Consider the following 24,422-nt stretch of genomic DNA (forward strand, 5'->3'; position numbering starts at 1 on the left):
ATTACTGTAATTCTACAGCTTTGCATTTTGAAATTAATAACTACTCCAGAAACTCTACACATGTTATTGCTGCTGCAGAAAAACAGCACAGCAGAAAAATCTCTTATGCTTAACTTTTATATTTTATACAAAGTTAAATTCACATTTATGTCAAATTTATTTTTTTTAAGTGTCAGACTTGAGTTTTAAGTTTCTCCCACTTCTCTGCTCCCTGTTTGAAAACCCAGAGAAGAACATTTGGCAAAAGCAAAGATTCTGCATTCCACAGCTCATACCATTTAGCTGTTGCTACAATTTTAATTATGCAAAACTCAATGGGCTCTAATAAAATCTGACTAGGTAATTAATACTCTAAAACATACAGTGTGAGCTACTGAAAGGAATGTTCTACACAAATTCCCTCATGTCATAGAAAAGACTCATGCAGCAGTGTATTTCTCCATAGGTAAAATAAATCCCATGATGTTAACATCTTTTTTCATCCTATCTGCAATTAACCAAAGAATCTTAACCCATTCCATTGTTTAAGAAGTTCATTTTTCTACTAGTTTCAGTTCAGACACTTTCACTGGTGTGTATCACAGCAAAACCAGGGAGAGAGTATTATAGTAGAGATCTAAGAAATATTTATATCAACAGCAAGGCACAACTTTAAACTATTATTTTACTGATGTGCACAAAAAGGACTATGATAGCATTACAGTATTATGTTCAAATTTCATATTTTAGTTACATTTATGTAATTCAGACATACATATGCACAGTCATATACAAATATATATATTCTGAGTTAAGATCTACATTATGGTGCAGATGTTCCCCTGAGATCTGCACATGAAGGGGATTCTCTCACCATGCCAATTCCATAGAATCAGCCTGATTTTGTGGTCTGTTCAAGCCAGGGAGAGGGCAGAGGCAGAGCAGGCTGAGGGTCTTAGTGTTATTACATCCTATTGGTCTTGTGGCAATTAAATAAATAAATAAATGAATAAATCAATCTGCAAGAAAGGATATTAATTTTCAGAGCTCCACATGATGATTTTACATAGAAGGGCCAGAAAAGCACAGGATGCAAAAGCCAGTATGGTGTGCTTTTGCAACTGTGAAAGTCTTTTCCGTAACAATGAGAACACAGAATGTTCTCTCAGAACTTGTTCCCCTGGACATTTTGCAGAGAAGCATGATTTGAGTGGTAGTTTGACATGATTTGTATTTTTCCTAGAATCCTATCCGTATCTCCTTAACACAAGCCAAAAAACATCTGGAACTTTATGTTGTTTTCATAACATTTTATGCCAAAGCACAGATGGTACTCCTGGACTCTTTTTCTCTTTCTTGACACGCTATAAATGGTGATAAGAAAATGAAAGTTATGAGAAGTTCTGTGCTTAGGTTTACACTTTTGCTACAAGAGTACAGATTTTTCATAACAGAGCATATTCAGACATCTGTATCTGTAGCGTCTTTTACCCTGAGTTTTAAGAAAACACCTTATCAATTTTAAGTTTGACTTTGCAATATTTTGATGCTGTATCAAGCTTTTACAGGTAGTAAATTTTAAATATAGAAGCAACAAGTAATTTTCTTGGAAGTACAAAAGAGATCAATGATGGAACAGAGATTCAAAGCTAAATTTATAGCCATTATAACTTACCCTGTCCATTGTCCAGAGGCAAATGCATGAGAACCATTGTTACTAAGAATCATAACGCATAACAGTGTAAATGAAGACCATTATTCTCTCTTGGTCTTCTTCTTATGGGCATCATGAAACCCTCAGCTTGTATTGCGGCTAGATGTGCTAACGACTGGGCAAACATGTAAGGAGCTAGACTCTGCCCTACAAAAAGTCCGATTAAGCTTTCAGTCCTCCGATAACGCACATTTCTCTCTTGAATGTTGCATTTTGAAGTAGTGATAGAAAACGTCTGCTGTTTTTAATAACGGATTATCATCAGTAAGGAGAGGACTTCAGAGCTAGGAAAAGTGAATTTTAACAAAAGGAAAAACATGTTAAAAATAACTTCATTACACATGAAAAAGTAAAAATTACTGTGCTAAAAATTAACATACTGTACGGTAGTAATTTCTACTCAGTGAGAGCTTAGCATGCTTACAAAAGTTTACAAAAGTCACTACTGAAAACCAGTCAGCTCTGGTATGACAGAGGGCAACAAAGTCATGAAAACCCAACTACACAAAACTTTAGTGAGCAGAAAACAAATCACTAGTAGAAAGGGAAATCAAGCAGACTCAACATTTGACTTGAGCTTCTATTGGACTTAAAAGTCCAATAGAAGTGATCAAAACTAATGATTCTGCAGGAGCCCATCAGCTGCAGACTGGAGAATATCAGATTGTAGAGTATATTCTGCAGAAACATTATCCTACAGAAACATTATCACACCTAATAGCCCTATCACACCAGGAGAGGTGAATGGGAAGGAAGGGACACAAGTTGAGAGGCTGTGCTATTCATTTGTGCTCCAGTTCAAGGTATGTGTGCAAGCAGGAAACAAACCCTTATTTTTCTTAAAAGAAAAATCACCAACACCAAGAACAGGGATGATTTTCCATTTCTATGATCAAGTCAGTGACAAAGTGAATACTGATAAGAATTAACAATCCAAACTTGACTTACTAGTGGATATATAGCAAGACCCTAAATACTGAAGTCATATTTTCATTATGAACATGTTTTATAATGTACTTGGACCAGCAATTACAACTACAAAACTGATAGAGTTTTAGCATTTGCTGAAAATGCACTTTGGTGAAGTTGATTTATCTGTAAAAAACCTTGCCACACAAAGACAACTTGCATACAGATTCATTTGGTACTTGGCTACGACAAACCTATTGGTCAATGCAATTGATATGTGTGCACCAGCGTGAGAGAAAACAACCTGCAAAAACTTCCTCAGGAAAGCATGAGGCTAAGCAAGGGAGCAAAACGACTTTAAAAAGAGCAGTCGATGTTGTTTATAAACCACTGCTTATCACATGCAAGTTAAGTTGCTCCTAGTTTGCCAGAAGTGGTATAACTCAATAGTGCAGAACAAGTGCTTAACTAAACTTTTCAACACACCACACAGTCAAAAACATTACTAGCAAATGCAGTAAGGAAAAGGCAGAAATTGGAAATATACTTTGAAATGTATTTTCACAGTATATAACATAGACACTTATGATGAGTAGGAGCCTACTGACACTACCAAATAGGCAAATGAACTTCTGACAACGTCAGTTGTTTTGTTCTGTGGGCAATCGTGATACCATAATTTTACATTGAGAAGCTAAATGTTCAGCTTAGTTTAAAAAAAACCCAAACAACCTTGTTGAAAGCATAACAAACTAAAAAACCCCAAACAGGTAAAATCACTCAGCTCAGAAAACCTGAAATATGCTCTAATACGCTATCCATAGTCTGTGTGTTAAAAGCTAAAGAACATACATCTACACACCCAAAATAAAGCTATTACTGCTGTGTGGACTGCAGAATATTTTCACAGCTATTTTTCCTCATCCTTGGAAACATACGTTACTCTTAATACAGTAACATCCTGAAATTTTATAACATTTTGGATTTCTTTGAAATGAAAAGTCCGTTTTATTGTTTTTTAATTAAATCTATTTCCCCGAAAGGTCTGTAAAGGCTCCACAAACTACTTTGCATTTTATTATTGCTGACAGTTATCTAAACCACGCTTGAATGCCCTCTTTATCCTTTAGTGAACAATTGAAAGATCATATGCTAAAAAGACTTGTGCTTTCTCTTCTTCTAGCCCTATAATTAAGGCATTTTAATACATTTCTTCATAGTCATTAAGAGAGCACAATGTTAAAAATTAATGAAATGAGACAATTTTGAGTTTAACAACCATAAATACATACAACATAAATTTGTCTCAATTGTAGATATGAAAAAAAGCCTTCTTGAAATCACATGATGAGATTACCAAATTGTCAAGATTTTGCTTTTGCTGTCTAAGGGTATTTAAATGATGTATGGTAGCCTGACAATACTACAGTGTTGTTACATACTGTACAAGAGAGGTAAACATTTCTGTCAAACATTCAAATTCCATTGGTTTTAGTACGCTTTTGTTTACCTTATATATATATATGCCTATAAAAAAGTGGTATTGCTGGATGATGCTGAAATGGGGGAGGAAAGAGAAGAGAGAAAGCAAGACAAAGACATATGAAGGGAAAAATGATCATAAGTCAATTGTAAAAAACCTGACATATATTGTAAAATACCACTATAATACCACCTACTTACAGCAGTACTTTAATAACGCTTATAATAGAATAAACAACAAGATTTTCTTAATTTGCATTTTTTTCTAAGAAACAGAGCTCACTATATTAATGTATCACATATTTTTGCAACAGATATGTTAATAAGTTTTTTTTTTTACACTGTGAAAGGAATTCAATGTTTCTAAGTACATCATCATTTCTCTATACACCAATTAAATATAGGGTGCAACTGTACTATAGCCGCATTATCACTGAGTATTTCCAAAAGGCATTACTAATAAGCAAATTATACAGCTTATCTTTATAAACTAAGTTAAGTTTTTCGAGGTATAACTTTTTTATGCTTTCTCAACTAAATTTTGAAAAGACACAGTGCAACATAAAGCAAGAAGATTACAGATTTTTTTTCCCTTAAGACAGACACACACACAAAAAAAGAAGTTGCTCTCCAGAAGATTTTTTTAGGGTTGTCAGACTGTTATATTATAAACAACCTTATTAGTCCTTTATAATTACAATAGGTACCTCTGGACAAGATCGAGCAGACATGACAAATGCTTCTGACTTCTTTTTAAATCGAACCTGGAAGGTCATCGCTGAACAAACAGAATGCTATACAACTGGGGCCATAAATTGTGAAAGCTAACAAAAAGGTAAGTTTTTTTCATATTAAAAATTAAAACTATTCTGTTCAGGCTTTTCTACATAAAATCAAGAAATAAGAGGATGAAGTAGTTTAAAAAAGATAACTAGCTAAAGAAAAAGAAATCCTTACAAACTTAATTATCACACTTTTTCTTTTGGCAGCTGAACCTGTATTTTAGTATTTATGCAATGTCTTTAAAGTAGCTGCTTTATTTTACAGATTTGTTCTTAAAGATAATTCCCTAATGAGGATTTACCCATGTTTGCATTTACTTTTTTTTCAGCATTATGATGAAGCTGTGGACAGTTAAAAAAAACAGTCAGTCTCAAATCTATGGGACTTGCTTGCTGTTATCCTCAAGTCAAACCAGTAAAAGGATAACATACTACTGTGCATTTTTCCTAACATTTTTATTTTGTTTTAGGATCATTTAACAGTACTGGTAGTTTTGGATTAAATTTAATTTGTATGGAGATAAACAGTAACTTAAGTGACTGGAACTGGAAACCGATTGATGGATCTCACTTTTAAATCTCATATTTCAGTTTGGAGAGGAAATGTAAGGATTGAATTAGAAAGCTGTAAACTCTTGATGAGAATTAGTGGTATAAAACAAAAGAAAATGAAACCTTCAGTTATTTTCCTTACAGTTAGGCTGAATGAAATTGTAAATCAACAGATTTGGATAGCACTCAAATCAACAGCTTTACCTAATAAAAGTTCTAACAGAGCACTGAGCATACCATTTGAAACAAATATGAAATAAATATGAAATATGAATGGCTTAAAAAGAACCATATGAGAAGCAAAACAGTAAAATCACCAAAATTCAAGCAAAGGAAATTTGAACTGAAATGTATGATGGGCAATTAAGTACCTATTTTGACAATTCTAAGTGGTCAAGTTTTTAAAGTATGACACAGAAACCTTAACCTATCTATATATGAGTGATAAATGAGGCATTTTGTGTCATTACATTCCCATAAATCACTTTCTTTAACTGCTGATGGCTTTTATCAGGTCTAACCTTTTCAAGCTTCTATCAGAGTGCTAACATTTTCAACTTTGACACATACGCAGTTTACAAATTCTGCAGCTGATTAACTCTGGACAGAAGCTCAGTGCCATCATTGTCTTCTTCAAGTTGGGTTACAGCTTCAGTGTCTCAAAAACTCACAGGCATCCTTCGTATGCCAGAAAATCGCACTTAATGTATTGGGCTGTGTTGCAAAGGATGCAAGATATTTCTCCTTTTGAAACAAATAAACGAGAATAGACTTTCAAAATTACTCTTCTACAGAGAGCCTGAAATATGTATGCTTTTCATGATTTTAAAATCAAGTAAGCAGTACATTTCAAATAAAGAGATATAAATAATGTGATCAATTTTACATGACTTTATAATTTAAAAAAACTTGGAATCAAATCAACTCAATTACATGAAAAATGTTGCGGTCAAAGTCTCTGAGGTAAAGAACAATAAAAAGTTGAAAAAAATCCTAAAATGTGCAGTGTAATATATATATGATATTACAAAATATTGCAATTATAAGCTGCTCATGATTATGGGCCTTTATATCATTTTGTGGGATCCCTTGCTAAACTCCCCTCTGAACTATTTTGTATATTTCAAAGATTATAAATTGCAATATCTTGAAATTGTAAATTTCAAAGATTCGATTTCAGCATTACAGCACTTAGAACACTAAATTAATTTAACTGTGATAAACTCAGAATACAATAAATGCAACGGCAGAAAAGAAATACAGGAAATAATGTTTTATCATGCATAAGTGAACCCAAAGATCTCAAGGAACACTTGTTTTCTGTAGGAACTAAAATTAAATTACATATTTGCATGACACACTTGATTTTTGCTACAAATACCTGATAAAATAATTGAGAAAAACCCATGTAGGCATCTGTCTTCAAAATCATTTTAACTTACTGTACTATTGCAACAATGAGAAGCCAACAATACTGTAGTTCTTTCTGCCTTAGTAGAGCCAAGACATCGTAAGAATGGTAGTAAAGCTTTTTCACTACTTTTTTATTTAAAGATGTGCAGAATATCATTTAATTTAGATGTATTTGATCTATTGAAACAAGCAGTGAAATATTCATGGAAATGCATTTACAAGATGTAATTGATCTAGACATTGAAACAAAGCTCAAATTTAAAGACATACTGTCTTTAATAATATTAGTCAGACTGAAGAAATTTTCATGTTGGTTGTGTGACCACCGGAAGCCTGGTACTTCAAATGGTATTAGTTTTGATAAGAGCTAACTAGGCATCAGACCTAAATAATGAAACCTGAAGAGACAGGCTTGGACCATGCAAATAGGAATGTCCGCAGAGGCTCTCATGCAGTTGATTGTCTCTTGTTGATAAACAACACATCTTAGAAAAACAGTGGATGAAGGACAAATTTTTTCAGCATTACAGCTAAACCAGCCTTGTAATGTCAATATTTAAGGCCTAGCCATGAAAAATTAAAAAGTTCGTTATTTCACTAATAATGTCACACATCAAAGCAGCTGTGCAGTTACACTTTGATAATTCAGATGTAAATCTTGGAATGTCTGTAAGTATTCATGACAAAGGCATATTTACCATTTAAAACAAAAGGACACAATTTCTTGATGTTCATATCAAAGACCAGTGATGGATGAGAGCATGCTAATCAAACAACAAACCAGAAGGAACACAGATGCTTGCTATTTTGATCAGGAGAAGTAAATGAAGATCGCCTTCCTAAATTGAGATATAAACATTCTAAAATTATACACACAAATATATACATAAGTTTGTATAACGCACCATGTATGCATAGGAGCTTAGTATGTTCTCAAGTAGACATGCTACAAATACTAACTAGAATAACTGCTAATTTACTTAGGGCCAGAAGAAGCCATATGTAGTAAGGAAAATCAAACATTGGCTTTGATCAATTCCAGTTAATTGCTTATGAATTTATATATTCAGAAGCAATTTTAGCTTTCTTATATTAAAACTCCCCAAGTAATGAGAGAATCATTTAACCTTTTTTTTTTGTAATTTGTTTCCTACTGCTTTAGTTCTAGGTTTAAATTATGCTTATGTGAAATTGCACTTATGTAAATGAAAATTGCATACAATAAACGTAAACATTACTGAAAACAAAAATGTAGACTGTTTATGCGGGATGCAAAATTGCAAGACAAGTGTGGAACTTCAGAACCAAATTTTTATTGTAAGCTTTTACATTTTTGATACTCAAGTCATCTTATTTCAGTGTCTTGCTTTATGTGTACCCAAAATGTATCAAACTAATTATGCGTGTTTAACAAGAACTCTTAAACATGAAGAACTTTGCTTACTAAGCATGAGAGTTACAACCGCTGTCAGTGAGACAGCCAAAACTTCGTTAAATTTGTAGATCCGTATGCAGTGGCAAGGTCCAATGAGGCCAAATGATACTGTCACAAAGTACGTGTCAAATGACGGTAGCATCCAACTCCCTGAAATCTTCCTCCTTTAAGCAGGTAGTAACTATAAAGCAGATCCCTCTGATACCTTTTCCATTAGAATTCTGCAATGAGTGAACAAGTTTTTGATATCCTCAAGAAAGTACCCTGGCCATTCTAGTTCTGAACAGAGAAAGAAAAGCCACTTTGCTAACTGAAGAACTAGTCGTAAAACATACTTGTTTATACCTTGTTGTAGTTATGAAACGTACAAATAAAGTACTAAAAAATGAAAATATACTGTAATCCAGAATAACTACATTTTTAAAAAAAATTAGATCCCCACATAACAATTTTCAAGAATTTACAAGAAGGAACATTATATAATTTATAGAAAAGTATGTAATTGAACGTAAACTGGTGACACTGAGGGGGAAAAAAGATATTTGAATTAAAAATATTCTTAATGCAAAAATATTTTTATTATTGTTAAAATAATTTTTACCTGAGCCTTTGAGCAGAAATGCATTCGAAGTCAAGAATTATATAATGTCTGTTTGAAGTGTAGTGTTTAAAAAAAATTCACCGACAACAGCAATCATTTTGCTCTAGTACTCAGAAGCCCTAGTAAGACACATCTGATGATGTGCTTAATACAACGTACCCAAATACCCTGAGTACCTCCTTTAATGCAAGATTAGTGTCCTAGGGAAGCAGATGCTTGTGCTCTGGCAACACAAGTCTGTATTGTACAATTGCCCAGAATAAATAAAATGTGGCTAGTTTCAATATATACTTTTCAGTCTCATCTTTAATCAAGAGAAACTGTTCTCACAAAGGCTGAACAGTAACTTGGGACTCCACAGTGACACTGTATTTCTTTTTCCCTAAGCCAAGTTTTCCTAGACACAAGGAATTTCTGTGTGTAAATGTGACTGCTGTCCATTAACTGGCCAGAGGCTACTGAATCTACTCATTTTATACCTCAAATTTCTCTTAGATTGTGCACTAACCTCACCAGTCTCATGTTTTTACTTCTTCTTTATTTACTGAGTTCTATCTGTAATCAGTTATTGACATTATTTACTTTTTTCCTATATCAGTACATATAGTTTTATATTCTATATATAGTAGTTTATCATTTAATATATTAAAGGCTGCTTAAGACACAACTAAATTCCTCCACCTCTTGGACCTTTTTTGAAAAATTTACTGGATGCCCAATATATATAATATTCAATAGCATGTGAGAATAATTTTTATGCAACTCTGATAGTTAGAAAGATAGATAACTCAATTATTAGATCATCTATCAAAATATTCAGATGTATAAGAGGCTACTAAAAAGATTGATGACTGAGAAAGTCCACTGATTCTCTAGCCATCATATTCACACATTTGGCTAGACAACATTTTTCGCTGCCTTCACAAGCAAGCTTCATTACCCATCACTCCACTGAAAAGAGTTTATTATGAGGCTGCCATCTTGGCAAGACTATTATTTAGATGATAAATGTTGAGGGAAAAAGTGTGTCTAGATTTTTTTTTTAAGATGAGCTTTTTGACAGATAAAACAAACAGCATCTACATTTCTAATTAACTTAAATTTGGCATATACAAATACAGGTCAGTAAAGCTATGATATGCTACTAGATTATCTTCTGTCTGAATCTTGCCCTTAATTTGTAAAATGTAAATTCACTAATTAGAAGAAAAGCAGCATTATTTGTGACAAAATGCTTCTTCTACTTCTTTGCTTTGTGACATTTATGATCAACTGTAGTCCTTCATTCTAACTTCTAATAGATAGATAATTATGCTCATACTAACTTATTAGGCTTTTAGTATTTTAAACCAAATGAAAACTTGAGATTTCTGAAGGCAAGGAAGTACAACACAATGCAACATGCAGCTAAATTACATACTTGCCAGCTTCGCTTCATTTGCAATATTATGCCGTTTACATGTATATGTCGCATGAATACAGGTATGACTTTCAATATTCAAGTACCTGACTCAATGGAAAATCTCTATTAGTATTCTTAAAATTTCTGCGAAATCTCTGTATCCTTTCTGTGCATGATGAATAACAATAATAATATACTATGCTTTGTTCCTTAGTACTAAGAGTTAAATTTTGCTTCATACTCCTACTACCCTCCTCAATTGCCATTTGAAATGGATTAGACTAGCAAATATAGAATTACACGAAGGAAGGGGGAGTTGGTCATTCTTGAGTTTCAGCCCAGCAACTTGACCTTGTTAAATAAAAAATATATGATACCATAGTTTACAGGAAGGGATTCTTTTTGCTTTGGTTTGGTTTTAACTATTACTAGGTAGATAAAGACTCAACACTAAGAAATACATTGAAAATGTCAGATGTAAATGTCAATTAAAAATTACAAGGAATTCTGAAAGGTAAGGTCTGTGGGGGGCTGACATTCTTTGACATAGTGGAGTGTCTGCAACCAGGCCTTTGGCAAGCATAGCAGGATCTATGCTGTCAGCTCTTATCGTACATAAACTTAGATGCTTGTCTAATCTGAATGAGAAATACCAGGAAAATTGGAGCTGAAGCCTTGCAGTAATGTGGATGGAAGCTGAAAATGCTCTATCTGCACTACATGAGTCTCCTGTGACAGGATAATATTTAAGACACTACGGAAGAACATAAGGAAAAAAAATTTAAACAAAGCTATGTAGTACTTCATTTACTACTTTTTAAGTTCAGAATGTATCAATCGAGCAGTGAAAGACGCTTAAGTAATAGAATTAAATTATAATGAAAATCCCAATTTCATGTCCATATTAAATACAATATCAAAGGAGGACAATGCATGAAAAAAATATATTTAATTAATATCAATCATTCAAATGTAAATGCTAACATGAATACAGTATGGTCTGTTCCTTCTTTGCTTTGACAAAAATTAGTTTTGATACAAAATAAAATAACCTACAATGCTCAGCCAAACAATTAATTTTATAGCAATGCTAGGCATAAGCCGTGGTCTCAATGGAAAATGCTTTCATGCTCTGTTATTCAATCACATTATTAAAGAGGGGATGACTAGCAAAATCTAAAAACATTACTTTTGAGCTACAGTAAAAAAACATTTTTATTTTTCATAAACTACATGTTGATTTTTATACTGTTCATGTGTCATTAAATAAAGATAATAATTCATGTCAAATGCTGTTGGAAATAAGCTAAATGTATCTAGAACATTTGTGAAGTGCAGAGGTATGCCTGTGTGTGTGTGTGTGTGTGTGTATGTTTGTGTGTGAGTGTACACATACATCTCTATCTCGCAGGAGAACACAGAATTTTATCATCTTCACAAATTAAACTACTGAATCAGTAAACTAGCAGAAAACAGCACTCTTCACTGCTTTTGATTCTCTTCTTGTCTATAAACAAATGTATCTTATTCAGTACTACTAAGGTTAGCAAGTTGGCATGGCAAATTTTAAAAAGGTGAATTATTTTTGAAGAAACTTCTCTATATGTAATCCTAAGCATCAAAAACCATCATAAACTCTTCTGTCTACATCCATTTTTGTTTAAGATTCATTTACTAACTCAAGTGGAGCCAGGAGGGAGAGAAAAAGGAGCAGAGCAAAACCCAGCATGTGTGAAAAATCTACAAGTATTAGATAGCTAAACAAACCCTAAGTCCCTCAGTGTTGCAGTAAGGTCAAAACCTTTCAGCATTGTACCAGTGTGTCAAAATATGTCAACAAACCATCATACTGCAAGAAGAAGAATGACCTTTCAGTTCTTTATGTTTGGGCTGCCAACGAAGCTTTGGATAGTGGGTATGCATGAACAGTTTTCCTAGCCACTTGACAAATGCAACTCCCAAGGTTTCCTCCAAGTCAAGTTGTTATACCACTGGCTTTCAACTCACCAGTACAACTTTTTAAACCATTTGCAATTAGAGAATATTGATCTTGTCATAGAACAGACATCATAAACCTAGAGCATAACTCCCTCTTCCCCTACCACCTACAATCAGACAACAATTACTACTTAAACAGTATTCACAGTAACATGTCAAACCATTTTAAACAGCTGAACAGGAAAAAATGTATATCCTTCTGATGTTCTGATTCAACCTTTGCTCACATACGATTCATCCTTATAGTCAACGGCAAATGAATTTGAACAGAACACTGCACATTCGCTGTGTTTGTGACTGAAGTACAATCCTTTGCATTGTTTCTGTTTGCATTTATCTGAAATAAACACCTTTTTAAATCTACAGGACTCTATGATAGTTTTACTATGACTGTTATAAACTTAAATCTCAAGATCAGACATAATGTATTAATTGACAACACATTTAATCATGAATTTAGGCTTCCAAAAAGTGTAGTTACTATTTTTAAATTACTTATGGGAAACTTCCGTTTATTTATTCTTTCAAAAAAGCAGAAGCACAGGACTAACAACATTTAGAATACAAGCAAATGGGGGAAGGAATTCAGTACAGGGATGACTTACCATTCTTATTCAAAGAGAAGATGAAATGCTTCTCTTTCACTTGTGAATTACCTTTAGTTTAATATCAGTGTCAAATATGACATTTTCCTATGGTCTTCCTCACATATAGTAAAGTTTCTTTAGCTAATAACGGCATCAAGCTTTCTCCTGGGACTCTCTAGAAATTACATTCCAGAATGTACATATGCCTTAGCCAGGCTTGCAGAAGATAGAAAATGTAAATTGCTGTATTTGAGTTTATATCTTCTAACAGCAAGTCACTGACAGTGCACCCACTAATTACTATTTGAACCGTATGTTGCTGATCTCTATATGCCTCTTAGAAAACAGCAGTCATGCCTATCAGCTCTGACTAACAGACTTTTACAGACAGGACTCCAATTTTTAATTTAAGTTAGAAAAAATTATAAAATTAGACACCACGGCAAAAAAAGAAACAGTGACATTCATTTAAATCCTAGAATAATTTACAGCATGTTCTCAGACCCTGTTTTAAAGCACAATCTGTGTTACTTCCCGTTCATGCTCGCCAAATTACCTTTGGTCACACAGACTATTCAACAGTTTTTATCCTCATGGTTACAAGAAATACTCCAATGTAGGCCAGCGAACAATGAAAAGTGTGGTATCCACTACACATGCACGAAGCAATTGTATTTTGCACATGCAGTTGTTTCATTTACCTAGTGGCAGTGAAAGCTGTAGCTTGCTCAGTGGATGCCACTACTCTGAAGGAACAAATGTATTGAGGGAAGGGATCCTGTAAGTACATGAATCATTTTATACAAAGTTTGTTCAGTATACAAAATAGCTTTTTTCTAAAACATCTCTCTGCAAAATCAGTATAGGAATATGCAAGACCAAACTTACCTTTTCCTGTTCCTTTATTATTGAAAATTCTCAATATCTAAACAGCATCTTAAATTACAACTGTGCAAACCCAATGACAAGGTACACTTTGTACATTTTTAATGTGAAGCTTAATTCTAAGATGAGGTGGCAGTGCAGCATTGCAACTGAAAATTGCTTAACAATACCATTGATGTATGAGCCATAAAAAACCTTGCTAAGCTGTCCCTGCAGAACTCGGAGTAATAAAAAGGTGTTCTTTTGCACTGAGGTGAACAGACATGGTTGACTGCATCTAGGGAGCTGTTCTGTTAAATGAGAAAGTGCCATTTCTTTCCTGTCAGTACAGACCAATTTAAGACACACACAGATTTAGTTAGCACAGAGTACAGGATTTAATGAAATACACACATAACAGCAAACAAACCATGGCTACGTTCAAAGCTTTCAGTCAGATTGTGTGCAGAATTAAACTCACATCTGTGACAGCTGTGGGAAAAAAACTCTAGAAACTTTTCCAGTCTCACTCCTACTTTTCAGAGAAACAATAAAAAAGCTGAATGGAAAAGGTCTAAAACGTCTCACCTTCATTCCTTTCAAAGTATCTAGACATGTATTTCTATCCACATCTAACAGGCAACATTACAGGTTTTCTCTTCAATTTCATTTTCACTTTAAGATCAACCAACAGATCAGGTTTACAAAACCCTAAACTATCAGGTGAGTGCCACGATATCTCCATTGTGAACTGATACTTCTCCAAATGATTCCTCCTTCAATAGGAAAGGAGACACACAGGTGCAGTGAATTGACTGGGAAGCTGGTTCTCACTTGAGAGATCCTTGCATAGGCTGATTAAATCATACAAAATTGATTCAGAGTTTGTGCAGCTACACCTGCGTCTTCGTATAAATAGTTTCAGAGAGCAATGAAAGTTAACTGTCTAACCTACATGCAACGTAATCTGTCAACAAGTGTTCACTAACCCAACTGTCGTATTAGAAGAAGCTGCAGTAACTCAGAATTCATTTCAGAAGATATTGTGATACTGTTAGTTTGGCCAAACAGTACCAAAATTAAAACTAACAGGATTTGTTCTTTAAAAAAACTCCAAGGAAATTTGCCTAATTTCCATACTTAACCTATCACTAAATTCTGGATTTAGGGAGTAAAAAATCTCACTAAGGAGATTTCTAGTTTCCTTTATATGAATGTAAAGTCACTATATTTAAGAATCAACAATTTTTGTAGTCGCTTTCAATATGAACGGCTATAACAGAAAATTTGGCAAAATCTCGAAACTACTTCCAAAACAGTCTTATTGATCCGCATGTCAATTCAGTCTAGCTTTTACAACATTAAAGGTACTTGACTAACAGCTCAGTGAGAGATGCTATTCCATTTTTGAAGTTGTAATATTAATTAGCACATGATAAAGTGAAATTATCCATGTCTCTGTTTCCTGATAAAACCATCAGAGAAGTTTCTTTTGGAAATGTCAGATTCAAATGGTACACACTATTCTCAAATGTTTTACACATTTTGTAGCTCAAACCAAAACATGGACAGTCATTTTGTTCAGCACAAAAAAAGACAGAAACTACAACTTCAGCTTTGCAATGGCAATTTTACTGCAAACAACAAATGGATCGGTGCCTTCATCCTACTTGTCTACCCAACTTTCACCCCATCTCAACATAGTGAGTATCTTTATGGTCATGTTATCTATTTAAAATTCACTTCTGCTTTTCTCTGATACCATCACAGATCCCTTCAAACACATCCTTTCTCCTCAGAAAATATTCCAGCCAGTACATCTGACGGCCTCCTCCCAGCCTGAGCTGCTCTGTCTCCTCTTATTTACACTGATGTGCAAGTTCAGCACCATCTGCACCAACATCTTTCCTGCCATTCTCACCATTTGCCTAGATATTGCGTATACTCAAATTTCTTTCTAAGTCTTGTATTCTGGTTATATGTTTCACAAATTCTTTTCTACAAATTTCCTGTAGTATAGTATCTTCATCCAACAACTGACAGTCTTCCTGAGGTTCCCGTTACCTTGATTCAAGTTTTCCAAGTCACTGCTTTCTGGGATTGTCAAATAAGAGCAGGTCCTTGTCATGTCAATCAAGAACGTTGCTGCAGAGCATAATTTCTAACTCTGATGATGTTATTCTCAAGACTTGGTTTCCCTTTCTCTGCTGCCTCCTATAGAATCTGCTTTTAAGGTACTTCCTGAGATAAGACTAGCTATTTTCACCTTGGCATTTCTCATATTCAGCTGAAATACTAATGGTCACCAGACTAGCCTCGGATGTTGGTACATGCTGTTTATTTGTTATGTTTGTGGCATCTTCTCCACTGTCCCTCAGATTTCATTGATGCTCTCTTGTGAGTACTGAGCAGACTTCTGAATTTACGCTTTTAAAAATCCTTTATTAAAACTTTCATTTACCTCACTTACTCACTACCTTGCTTAGGGTTCCACCACATCCAAAAATGGAACTGAAGATGAAATATCTTATTTAGGATTTTTTTGAGAAGAAAAACCCTCCAGTGAGGAGGCTTCTAGTACCATGGAAAGATATATAAATATATACAATAATGAGCTTTGTAAGAATACAGCAGAACTATTTTAACCATCTTTAAAAGAAAAGATCTTTATACCAATACCATCAACATGTTCAAAAATTCTGTCCAGCATAACTTATTTCCCTCCTTATGTTCCTGCAAATACTTCCTACATTTTTCAGCTTGAAGATAATTGTTATTACTATTTAAAATGTAGACAACAGATAAAAAATACTTTATTAAAAAAAACCAGTGAAACAGTATTGTCCTAGATACAATGACAATGAGCAATAAAGTTCTTTACACACAAAGCCCACTGGGTTTGTGAAGATTTTATAACAAATTTGGCACCATGCAGGTATTACAAAACGTCACAGCAAAATCTTCCTTGAAAGTCAGGTACTAAAAAAACTGACGTGTAACTTCTATACCAAAGTAACTTATTCTGTTAACTAGCATCATTGTAAAATCACCATATGTATCTGCTGCATGTTAACAATTATGATGTGAACTTCTCACAAATATTTCAGCATTCCAATTTGACATACTAATTAATGACATTCAAAATGCCAGATTAGTAACATGTATTTTGTTTACATGGCTTAATACAAAAGTAACTAGTGTTTTTTTCCAGTAACTTCTTTTAAAAATGCAGTCCTATTTATCTATAAGGAAAAGTAACAGAAAGGTACCTGTTCCAGTAGCTCCAAAACTGGTCCTGCAAGTAGGCTTGGTGGCTACTTTCGTCACCAAATGAGGCTTTGCTTTCAATCCAGTGAATTATGTGTCCTTCAACAGCTAGGGTGACAGCAGAAAATAAAGTGAACTCTGAAAATCAAACTCAACAGCCTGCAAGAATGTGTTTGGGAATATCCTATTTACCCCCCAATCTACCACATAATTCACGCTTGCCACAGAGTTACATATTTGTAAAAATAACTTTCAAATATGCACGTAGGACATTTTTTAAAAAAAGTACCAGAAAATATTTTAATGCATAATTATATCACATTCAGTTTAATTACATTCTGTTCTAGATATTTGTATTTATTCTAACACAAACAGAACGTAAGGAAAAAGAGACTAGACTAAGGTGCAATTCCATCCTACTTTCACCCTTACTTTGCTGGAAAGGAGTTGTCAGGTAAGGAATTGACAACTTCTGGTGAATCACAACAACAGTTAGCTAAGCTGCTAAAACCAGAAACTTCTCACCAGTCCAGAGTGGAAAGTGTGAGAATGGCAAGAAAGTTTATCATAGGTACATATCTGCCTCTGTACTTTTGCAAAATCAGTAATGCTTCACCAGAAAGAAGTTAGGAATAAGAAGGATTATATGAAAAAAAAAGTGTTCTGACTTTCTGTTTCTTTCAGTGCTGTGGGATTTGCTTTGGTTCATGTCTTCCCTCATTTCTTGCAGGACTGAATTTCTAATATTAATAAAATTATCTTTTTTTGGTAAAAGGAAAGTCCTGTCTGAAGTTGACAACCTAGTTTTGCAGGAGAAATCATGAGTCACTCTTTCTCAGATCATTCTTTCTCCAAAAAGGTAATGTGGGGTATCATTATTGAGGTCTTTAAAAATGCTTCCTTTGAGTTCCCTATGATATCCACAGCCATGATGTCTTAGCCTGGGATGAGATATTCAAAGGGCATGCAGACCCAGAAACACAATACAGAAAGATTAGAAGAGGCTATAGCAGCACATGATTGACCACAGACTGTAAAATTACTCAGGAAATCTGAATAATTTCCTGCCAATCTCAAGCGACTGAAATAATTTGACGAAAGTACTGCACTATCACTACTTGGATTTTTAGAGACAAATCCATGCAAACAAATTAATGGGTATTTTTAACCTTCTTTCTAATAGGGTAATATTACAAACCCAGGAATTCTTTTGAGTGTTTCCCAGTGCCCTTTCTCAAGCATTAAAAAAATTAGCTCCATCTAGTTGCTTTTCTAGTTTCCATTTAATCAGGCTCCTGTATAGCTGCGATACAATCTTATGTTTCTAATTTAAAAGTGAGTATCTTAATACCAAATACGTATTGCATATATTGTAGTCCACACTATTGGGGAATCTTATCAATGTATATAACTATCTGAAGGGCAGGTGTTAAGAAGAGGGAGGCCAGGCTCTTTTCAGTGGTGCCCAGTAACAGCATGAGAGGCAATGGGCACAAACTGAAACATGGGAAGGTCGGTCTGAACATCAGGAAACACTTTTTTACTGTGAGGGTGCCTGAGCACTGGCACAGGTTGCCTGGAGAGGTTGTGGAGTCTCCATATTTAAAAGCCATCTGATCATAGTCCTGGGCAACCAGCTCCAGGTGACTCTGCTTGAGCGGATGACCACCAGAGGTCCCTTCCAGCATCAGCCATTCTGTGATTCTGTAATTCCACAATCTTCCCTGCTAACTTTAGACTTGATAAAAAACAACTGCTCCCTCACCCCCGCAAGTCCGTCCACAAATAAAAGGTATGGAAGTGAACAGGTAGAAATTAATTGAAAACTCTCCAAGTGTGGCTTGACAAGAGTGAACTGCAGATCATTAGTAGGCCAAATCTCACTGTTTCGAATACGGAGTGGTTCAGTTACAAAGGTATTTTTTATTTTGTACCTATAACCTCTTATTGACATCACTACCATTATTATTTTTGGAAACGTGATTAGGAATACAAACATCATTGAGCTAAGGAAAGTCTTTAAAAACTTTTCAGAAGACTCTGATATACATAGTTGTTTATCTAATAATGGGTAACATTATTGTGCTGAAAGATGGTATCTCAACTATTTCTGAGTAGTGACGACATTTTATAGTACACACTCAGTTCCTTATACCGGTGTATAAATCAGTTATCTCAGTAAGAATTCCAACTGTTGTCATTATGAAGAACAAAAAACTAGTTATATATATGACTTTCACACAGTGCTTTCAGCCTTCTTACTTTCTCTGACAGACTCAACAGTAGGCATCTGCATAGACAGGTGCTGCGTTCTACGGAGGCAAAGCAGAAGTCTTTTGGCATGAAAGTCAATTTGACTTAAGAGTATTACCATTACACCTACAAGACTGCTTTGAACTGATTGGGTCTAGAAGTTTAAGACAATTACAGGTATTCAAGAGTTCAGTTCATAAAGACAGTGGGCAGAGCAGGTTACAGGGAGTAGGGATTTGGGCGTTCTTATTGTTGCTTGTTTTTCTTTTTTTCTTTTTGTTTTAATGAGACAAAAACATGCAGAGACCAAAGAGGAAACACTGGGTAATACTACTTATGATCAAACCTCTCTGACCAAAACTAGAAGTTCTTAAAATTATTGGGTGACTTTGTAGTATCCTATAATATACTTCACTTAAGTAGCCATAATATTTTAGCATGAACACTTCTACACAAAATAAAATAATAAAAATTCTTTTAAAAGACTTACCCACTGGCACTTCTAAAATAAAGTCTGGTGTTTTGTCATAACCCTTTGCACGAAGCTGATCTTCAGCTATACATAGAGAATAAGAATTATCGTTCACAAAACTATTCTATTAAGTAGACAGCAGTATAATTAATTTTATTTTAAATAAGAGTGCAAGAATTACTAATGCAGTCATACATATCTTTCTTATGCATGCAATGCTGTGTCAGATTAAATGAACCTTCGTAGAAAACCTGAAGCATGGATATAAAAATGCTTCTTTGTCATCCCTGCATTTTTATGTCTTCATTATAAACATCATTAATTCAAGCTGTCATACAGTATTTTATAACCCCCAAATATTCAAAATAAAGAAGTATATTCGCTGATTGAAAGAAGAGTCTCCTCACGTTAGGAAGCTGTTAAGATTAATCCTACTGACACCACAAATGTAGATATACTGGCGCTGCCGCCTTGGTTTTCTTTTAATGTTAGCATAAAGTTGTTAAAAAAAGAACAAGAAAATCCTTCTTTTCCAGAATTTATTAAAGGAGAGAGAAGCCACAATTCCACAATTTTAGTTTCTCTTGCATCCGGCATTCTATAGAATTTATCCAATTTCAGAACATACAAATATTTAGAAATTCTGTTAACATTAACTATACAACTCTATTGCTTACAAATATTAGAGTTGAATATTTCAAGAAACAATAATAAGGAGTGAGCAAGATAAAACTGCAAAAGACAAAAGGTGCTTCTTTAAAAAAAAAAAAGCCCAAAGCAAGCACTTAATATTTTCTAAACTATTGTCCTTGATTTCCGATACCATTACATTGGTATTTCTGAAACACCATTTCTCCATTAGAATCTGGAGTGACCTGGTCATTCAATTCCAGGCACGGCTTTCTGTCTTCACCCAAGCTCAACTAATGGCACTACCTAGTAACAAGTAAGGCTGTGTAGCCCCTTAACACCTACTGGGCTGTTGACATTGTCATGCATCCCATTCGCCTTTCTGCATCACCTTTGATTAAAATTAATGGTCCATTCTCACTGTTGGGTAGCTTATTTCCAATCCATTTATCAGGTTAGGACAGTAGTTTCATGGCCAATGTTCACAACTCAGTTTTAGAATAGTTTGTGCATATCCTGAAAGGTCAGCAGTTTGAGTCCAAGTAACATTTTAATGACAAGAAAAACATACACTCTTAGAAATCAAAATATTTTAAAAGTGCCTAAAGCAAACTTCCCTCCTCTTTCTCATTGAAGAATGTAAGTCTGAAGTATTTTTTTAATACAGTGAACTAATACTGAAAGTGGGACAGGAGTAATTTTGTAAAGTTGTACATTCACTTAAGTGTAAACTGCAATAGCTGTTTATTCTTTTTGATATCTGTAGTATTTCTTTTGAAATTTGAGAGTATTTCTTCACTGTAAGCACACTGTATTGTAAATACAAGTCTTTGCAATACAACACTTCATTATATCACCCAATCAGCTATTAAACTTTTCTAGGATTTGGAGACAGACTTGGCTGTTGGCTATTTTTTCCAGACTGTCAGGTATATGGATAAAAGATTTTTAGATTAACAAGGTTCTCATTTAACAGAACCTATGAAAAGAGAGTTTTATGCCATAACATAAAAATGAATTGATGTTCTAAGTAATCTCTTAATCTTGATAAAAATAAAGAATAATCCAGTTTCATCCAACTCTGTTTAACTGTAACCTGCTCTTAATTGTTTAAAACAGTTCAGAAAAGACAACAGGATGTCCCAGCTGAAATTTTCACTATTTAAGAACACACAAATGGCAACAGAAAGTTCAGTCTTTTCTATCACATCTAACAAATGCCAGTATCACAAATTCAGGGAAATGTACCTTAAAAAACCTCACTGACAATCAGGACAGATGTAAAAATATTTCCTCATAGGTCAACGTGGCAGGTCTCTGAACTGGAGTTTGCATCAGCACTACTTTTAATATTCTTCAGCAGACTTTTTTTCAAGTCCGATTACTTTGAAAATCATTTGACACTAATGCATGGCTTGAAAAAGAATGTTTTTTTGTTTTAAATCTGTTTCTGAATGTTTTCACTTGGTTTCTCCTAATATTTTTATTATGATAAACATTGGAAAATACATTAAAACCCATGTTTATTATTGACATGAGTTGTCTATCATGTGCAGGAGCATAATTATATATTACTCTTTCTTCAAGTATTTTGAAGCTTTATGACTTTGGGGAAAAAAAAAGAAAAAGAATTACAGAAGCTCCCCACAATCACCACAAGCTGTTTTTTTTTTTTTTTACAACCAAAACCCCACCAAAAGAAAGAAGTTCTAGCTTTCCAGCCCAGGTATGTTTTGCATCGGTCCAGAAACTACAGAGGTAGCATTTTGCACCTTAAAAGATCTTTTAGCTCTTGCACGTTTGAAAAGAAAAATGAACAACTGCTTGAAAGCCAGCCTCAGCAGCTTTGACAGGTACATTTATGCATCCTCAGATTTGAAAATTACATTGAAACAGCCCTAATAAATAGTTATTCTACAGATTCCCCATTAATTTAGATTTCCAACAAAACTGGAGCTTCATCTTTACCATAACTTCACACTCAATCATAACCATTTAACACATCATTGTTCTTATACTAGCCTCTGGATATAACAAAGAAACCATTCTTCTCTTGGTGAATGAATGAGCAGCAACTGCAAATTTAAGATTACAGCAGAAAACACCCATCAGATTTCATGATTTTTATCCAGGCTACTACTAAGGGACAATCATGGTAGGAACCAAAGGAGGATAAGATTCCAGACAAAGGTCAGTACCTTCCCATTATAGCTAAAAGCTTTCCTAACATATTCATGGCAAAGATATAAAAAAATAAAGATCCTATATAGAACCTAGAAATTCCTGGCATTTCAGTGTGGCAAGTGAAGCTGTTAGCCTGTTTTGAGAGAATGCTTCCATTAATCACTTTAATCTCAGGCAAAGTGATAAAGACTTGAGAGCTGTGTTTTTGCTGAAAAGAGGACGTGGTATATGATGTGCTTCTCATGAACGGTGGATTAATAAAATGCAACCTCCAGTAGTTTGTATAGGTTTCCAATAAATTTCTGGGTGAATCTGAAGGTGTTACTTCTGATCTGTAGGCTTTGAGAGCTAACTGGTCTAGAAACGGACAAATTATGTCCCGGACCTGAAAAGCTGTTTCATGCTCCAAGATTATACTGGGGCAATTTATATTGACTGGGTCCTTTGGCTGTGCTTTCTTCTTCTGTAAGAGATGCTCTGTTGCCCAGGTGAACATAGCTGATACAAAAAACCTTACTATTCTTAAAGAATAGTACACTGGAATAGTACACTAACATGGAAACTGCAAGGATTCAGTTTCCTCAATGTGTTAAAAACTAATGGAATGGAGAGTACAGCAATCGAAGTCATAAGCCATCTTCAAAACTGGAATGCAGTCTTACTCATAGCCTAATAAAGCCTGAATTTGTTGACCCCTAGGAAATACTGTCATCTCTTCTGTTTTCCTGAGGTTTTCTTCAAGCAGTGTTGGAACTAATTTTTCAGAAAGGAAAGATTTTATTGCAAGGGGTTCTGTAGGGTTCATCTTGCAGATACTTAGGAAAAGCTTTTTTTTTTTTAAAAAAAACCAAAAAAACCACAAACCCACACCTAGAACCTTAGAAACACACGCGATACACAGAAGTAATAGATACAATCACTTAACGTATCTTAAATCATGACTAAACAATACTTCAGTATACATAAAATGTAAACAATAAATTAAGCACTCTCATTTATATCTCTCTATTCTAATGAGTTAACCCATTCTAGATATTTTGATTTGACAGCACAAATTTCTTAGAGCTTATTTCTAAAGACAAAATTGATGCTTATCCAAGGTCATGAAACATTAAAATTTAAATCTGATTTGTGTACTACACAAGCTTGCACAAACCAAATAAAACGATAATCGTTGGGTTGAGGATCCATTAGTGAGTCATCTAGTCCATTCCCTTGTATCGTGACAGGATTGATTTCATTACCAGCTTTGATGGATGAGTGTCAAGTCTAGCCTTGAATTTTTCATTGAAGGTGATTCCATAACCTTCCCTGGCAGCTTGTTTTATACTTATTGTTTCTAGAACTGTTTGGTATTTTAACTCAACATCATCTCTGCAATTACAGCTTAAGCCTATTACCTCTCTCTCTGCTCTTATAGTCAAGTAGGAAACACTACCTCCTCACATTTTCGTAGTGTCATTTGCAAGTTTGTATGCAACAGTTACTCCTGTCTTTTTTTTATTTTTCTCTAAAGTAAAAGAGCACACTAACTCGGTTCCTTAATCATATAGGCAAATCTTTTAAAAACCTTAATACTCTTTCTAATTTCTTAAATTTGTTTCAGGTTTCCATAATCTTAACCTGAACCTAGCTTTAGGAGAGATCATAGGTTCTGGTAAAACCAGCAAAATTCCCTGATCACACAAATTTAGTGTAACGCTCAACCATTAATAAAAGACAGCGTTTCACTTTGTTATTGTCTCATCACATAAGGAATCCACGATTTAAGAAGTCATTGTTAAGTTTATTACCACAATAAGAGAAATGATGCTTTAAACACTAATCGTTGTCTTAATGGCACTCGTATACAAGAAACGTAGTGCAGGCTAAAAGGGAAAAAAATGAAAATAACTTCC

General features: G+C 34.3%; 1 protein-coding gene across 4 annotated transcripts in view; it reads right to left on the minus strand.

Moving 5' to 3' along the window:
• Positions 1–24,422, minus strand: part of CDIN1 (CDAN1 interacting nuclease 1) — a 127,130-nt gene that overhangs the window by 45,621 nt on the left and 57,087 nt on the right. For 2 of the 4 annotated variants that reach the window (XM_087746638.1, XM_087746635.1), the window contains 2 exons: positions 19,729–19,794; positions 16,988–17,093 (listed from right to left, as the gene is read on the minus strand). In XM_087746638.1, the coding sequence (XP_087602764.1) occupies positions 16,988–17,093; positions 19,729–19,794 (172 nt within the window). Of the gene's footprint in view, positions 1–13,555; positions 13,633–14,435; positions 14,573–16,987; positions 17,094–19,728; positions 19,795–24,422 lie in introns of those variants that run through there. The other 2 variants (XM_087746637.1, XM_087746636.1) reach the window with 2 other exon arrangements.

This window comes from Nipponia nippon, unplaced genomic scaffold, assembly GCF_047370975.1.
Source record: "Nipponia nippon isolate SJK-2023a ecotype South Korea unplaced genomic scaffold, ASM4737097v1 scaffold_10, whole genome shotgun sequence".
Classification (NCBI taxonomy): Eukaryota; Metazoa; Chordata; class Aves; order Pelecaniformes; family Threskiornithidae; genus Nipponia; species Nipponia nippon.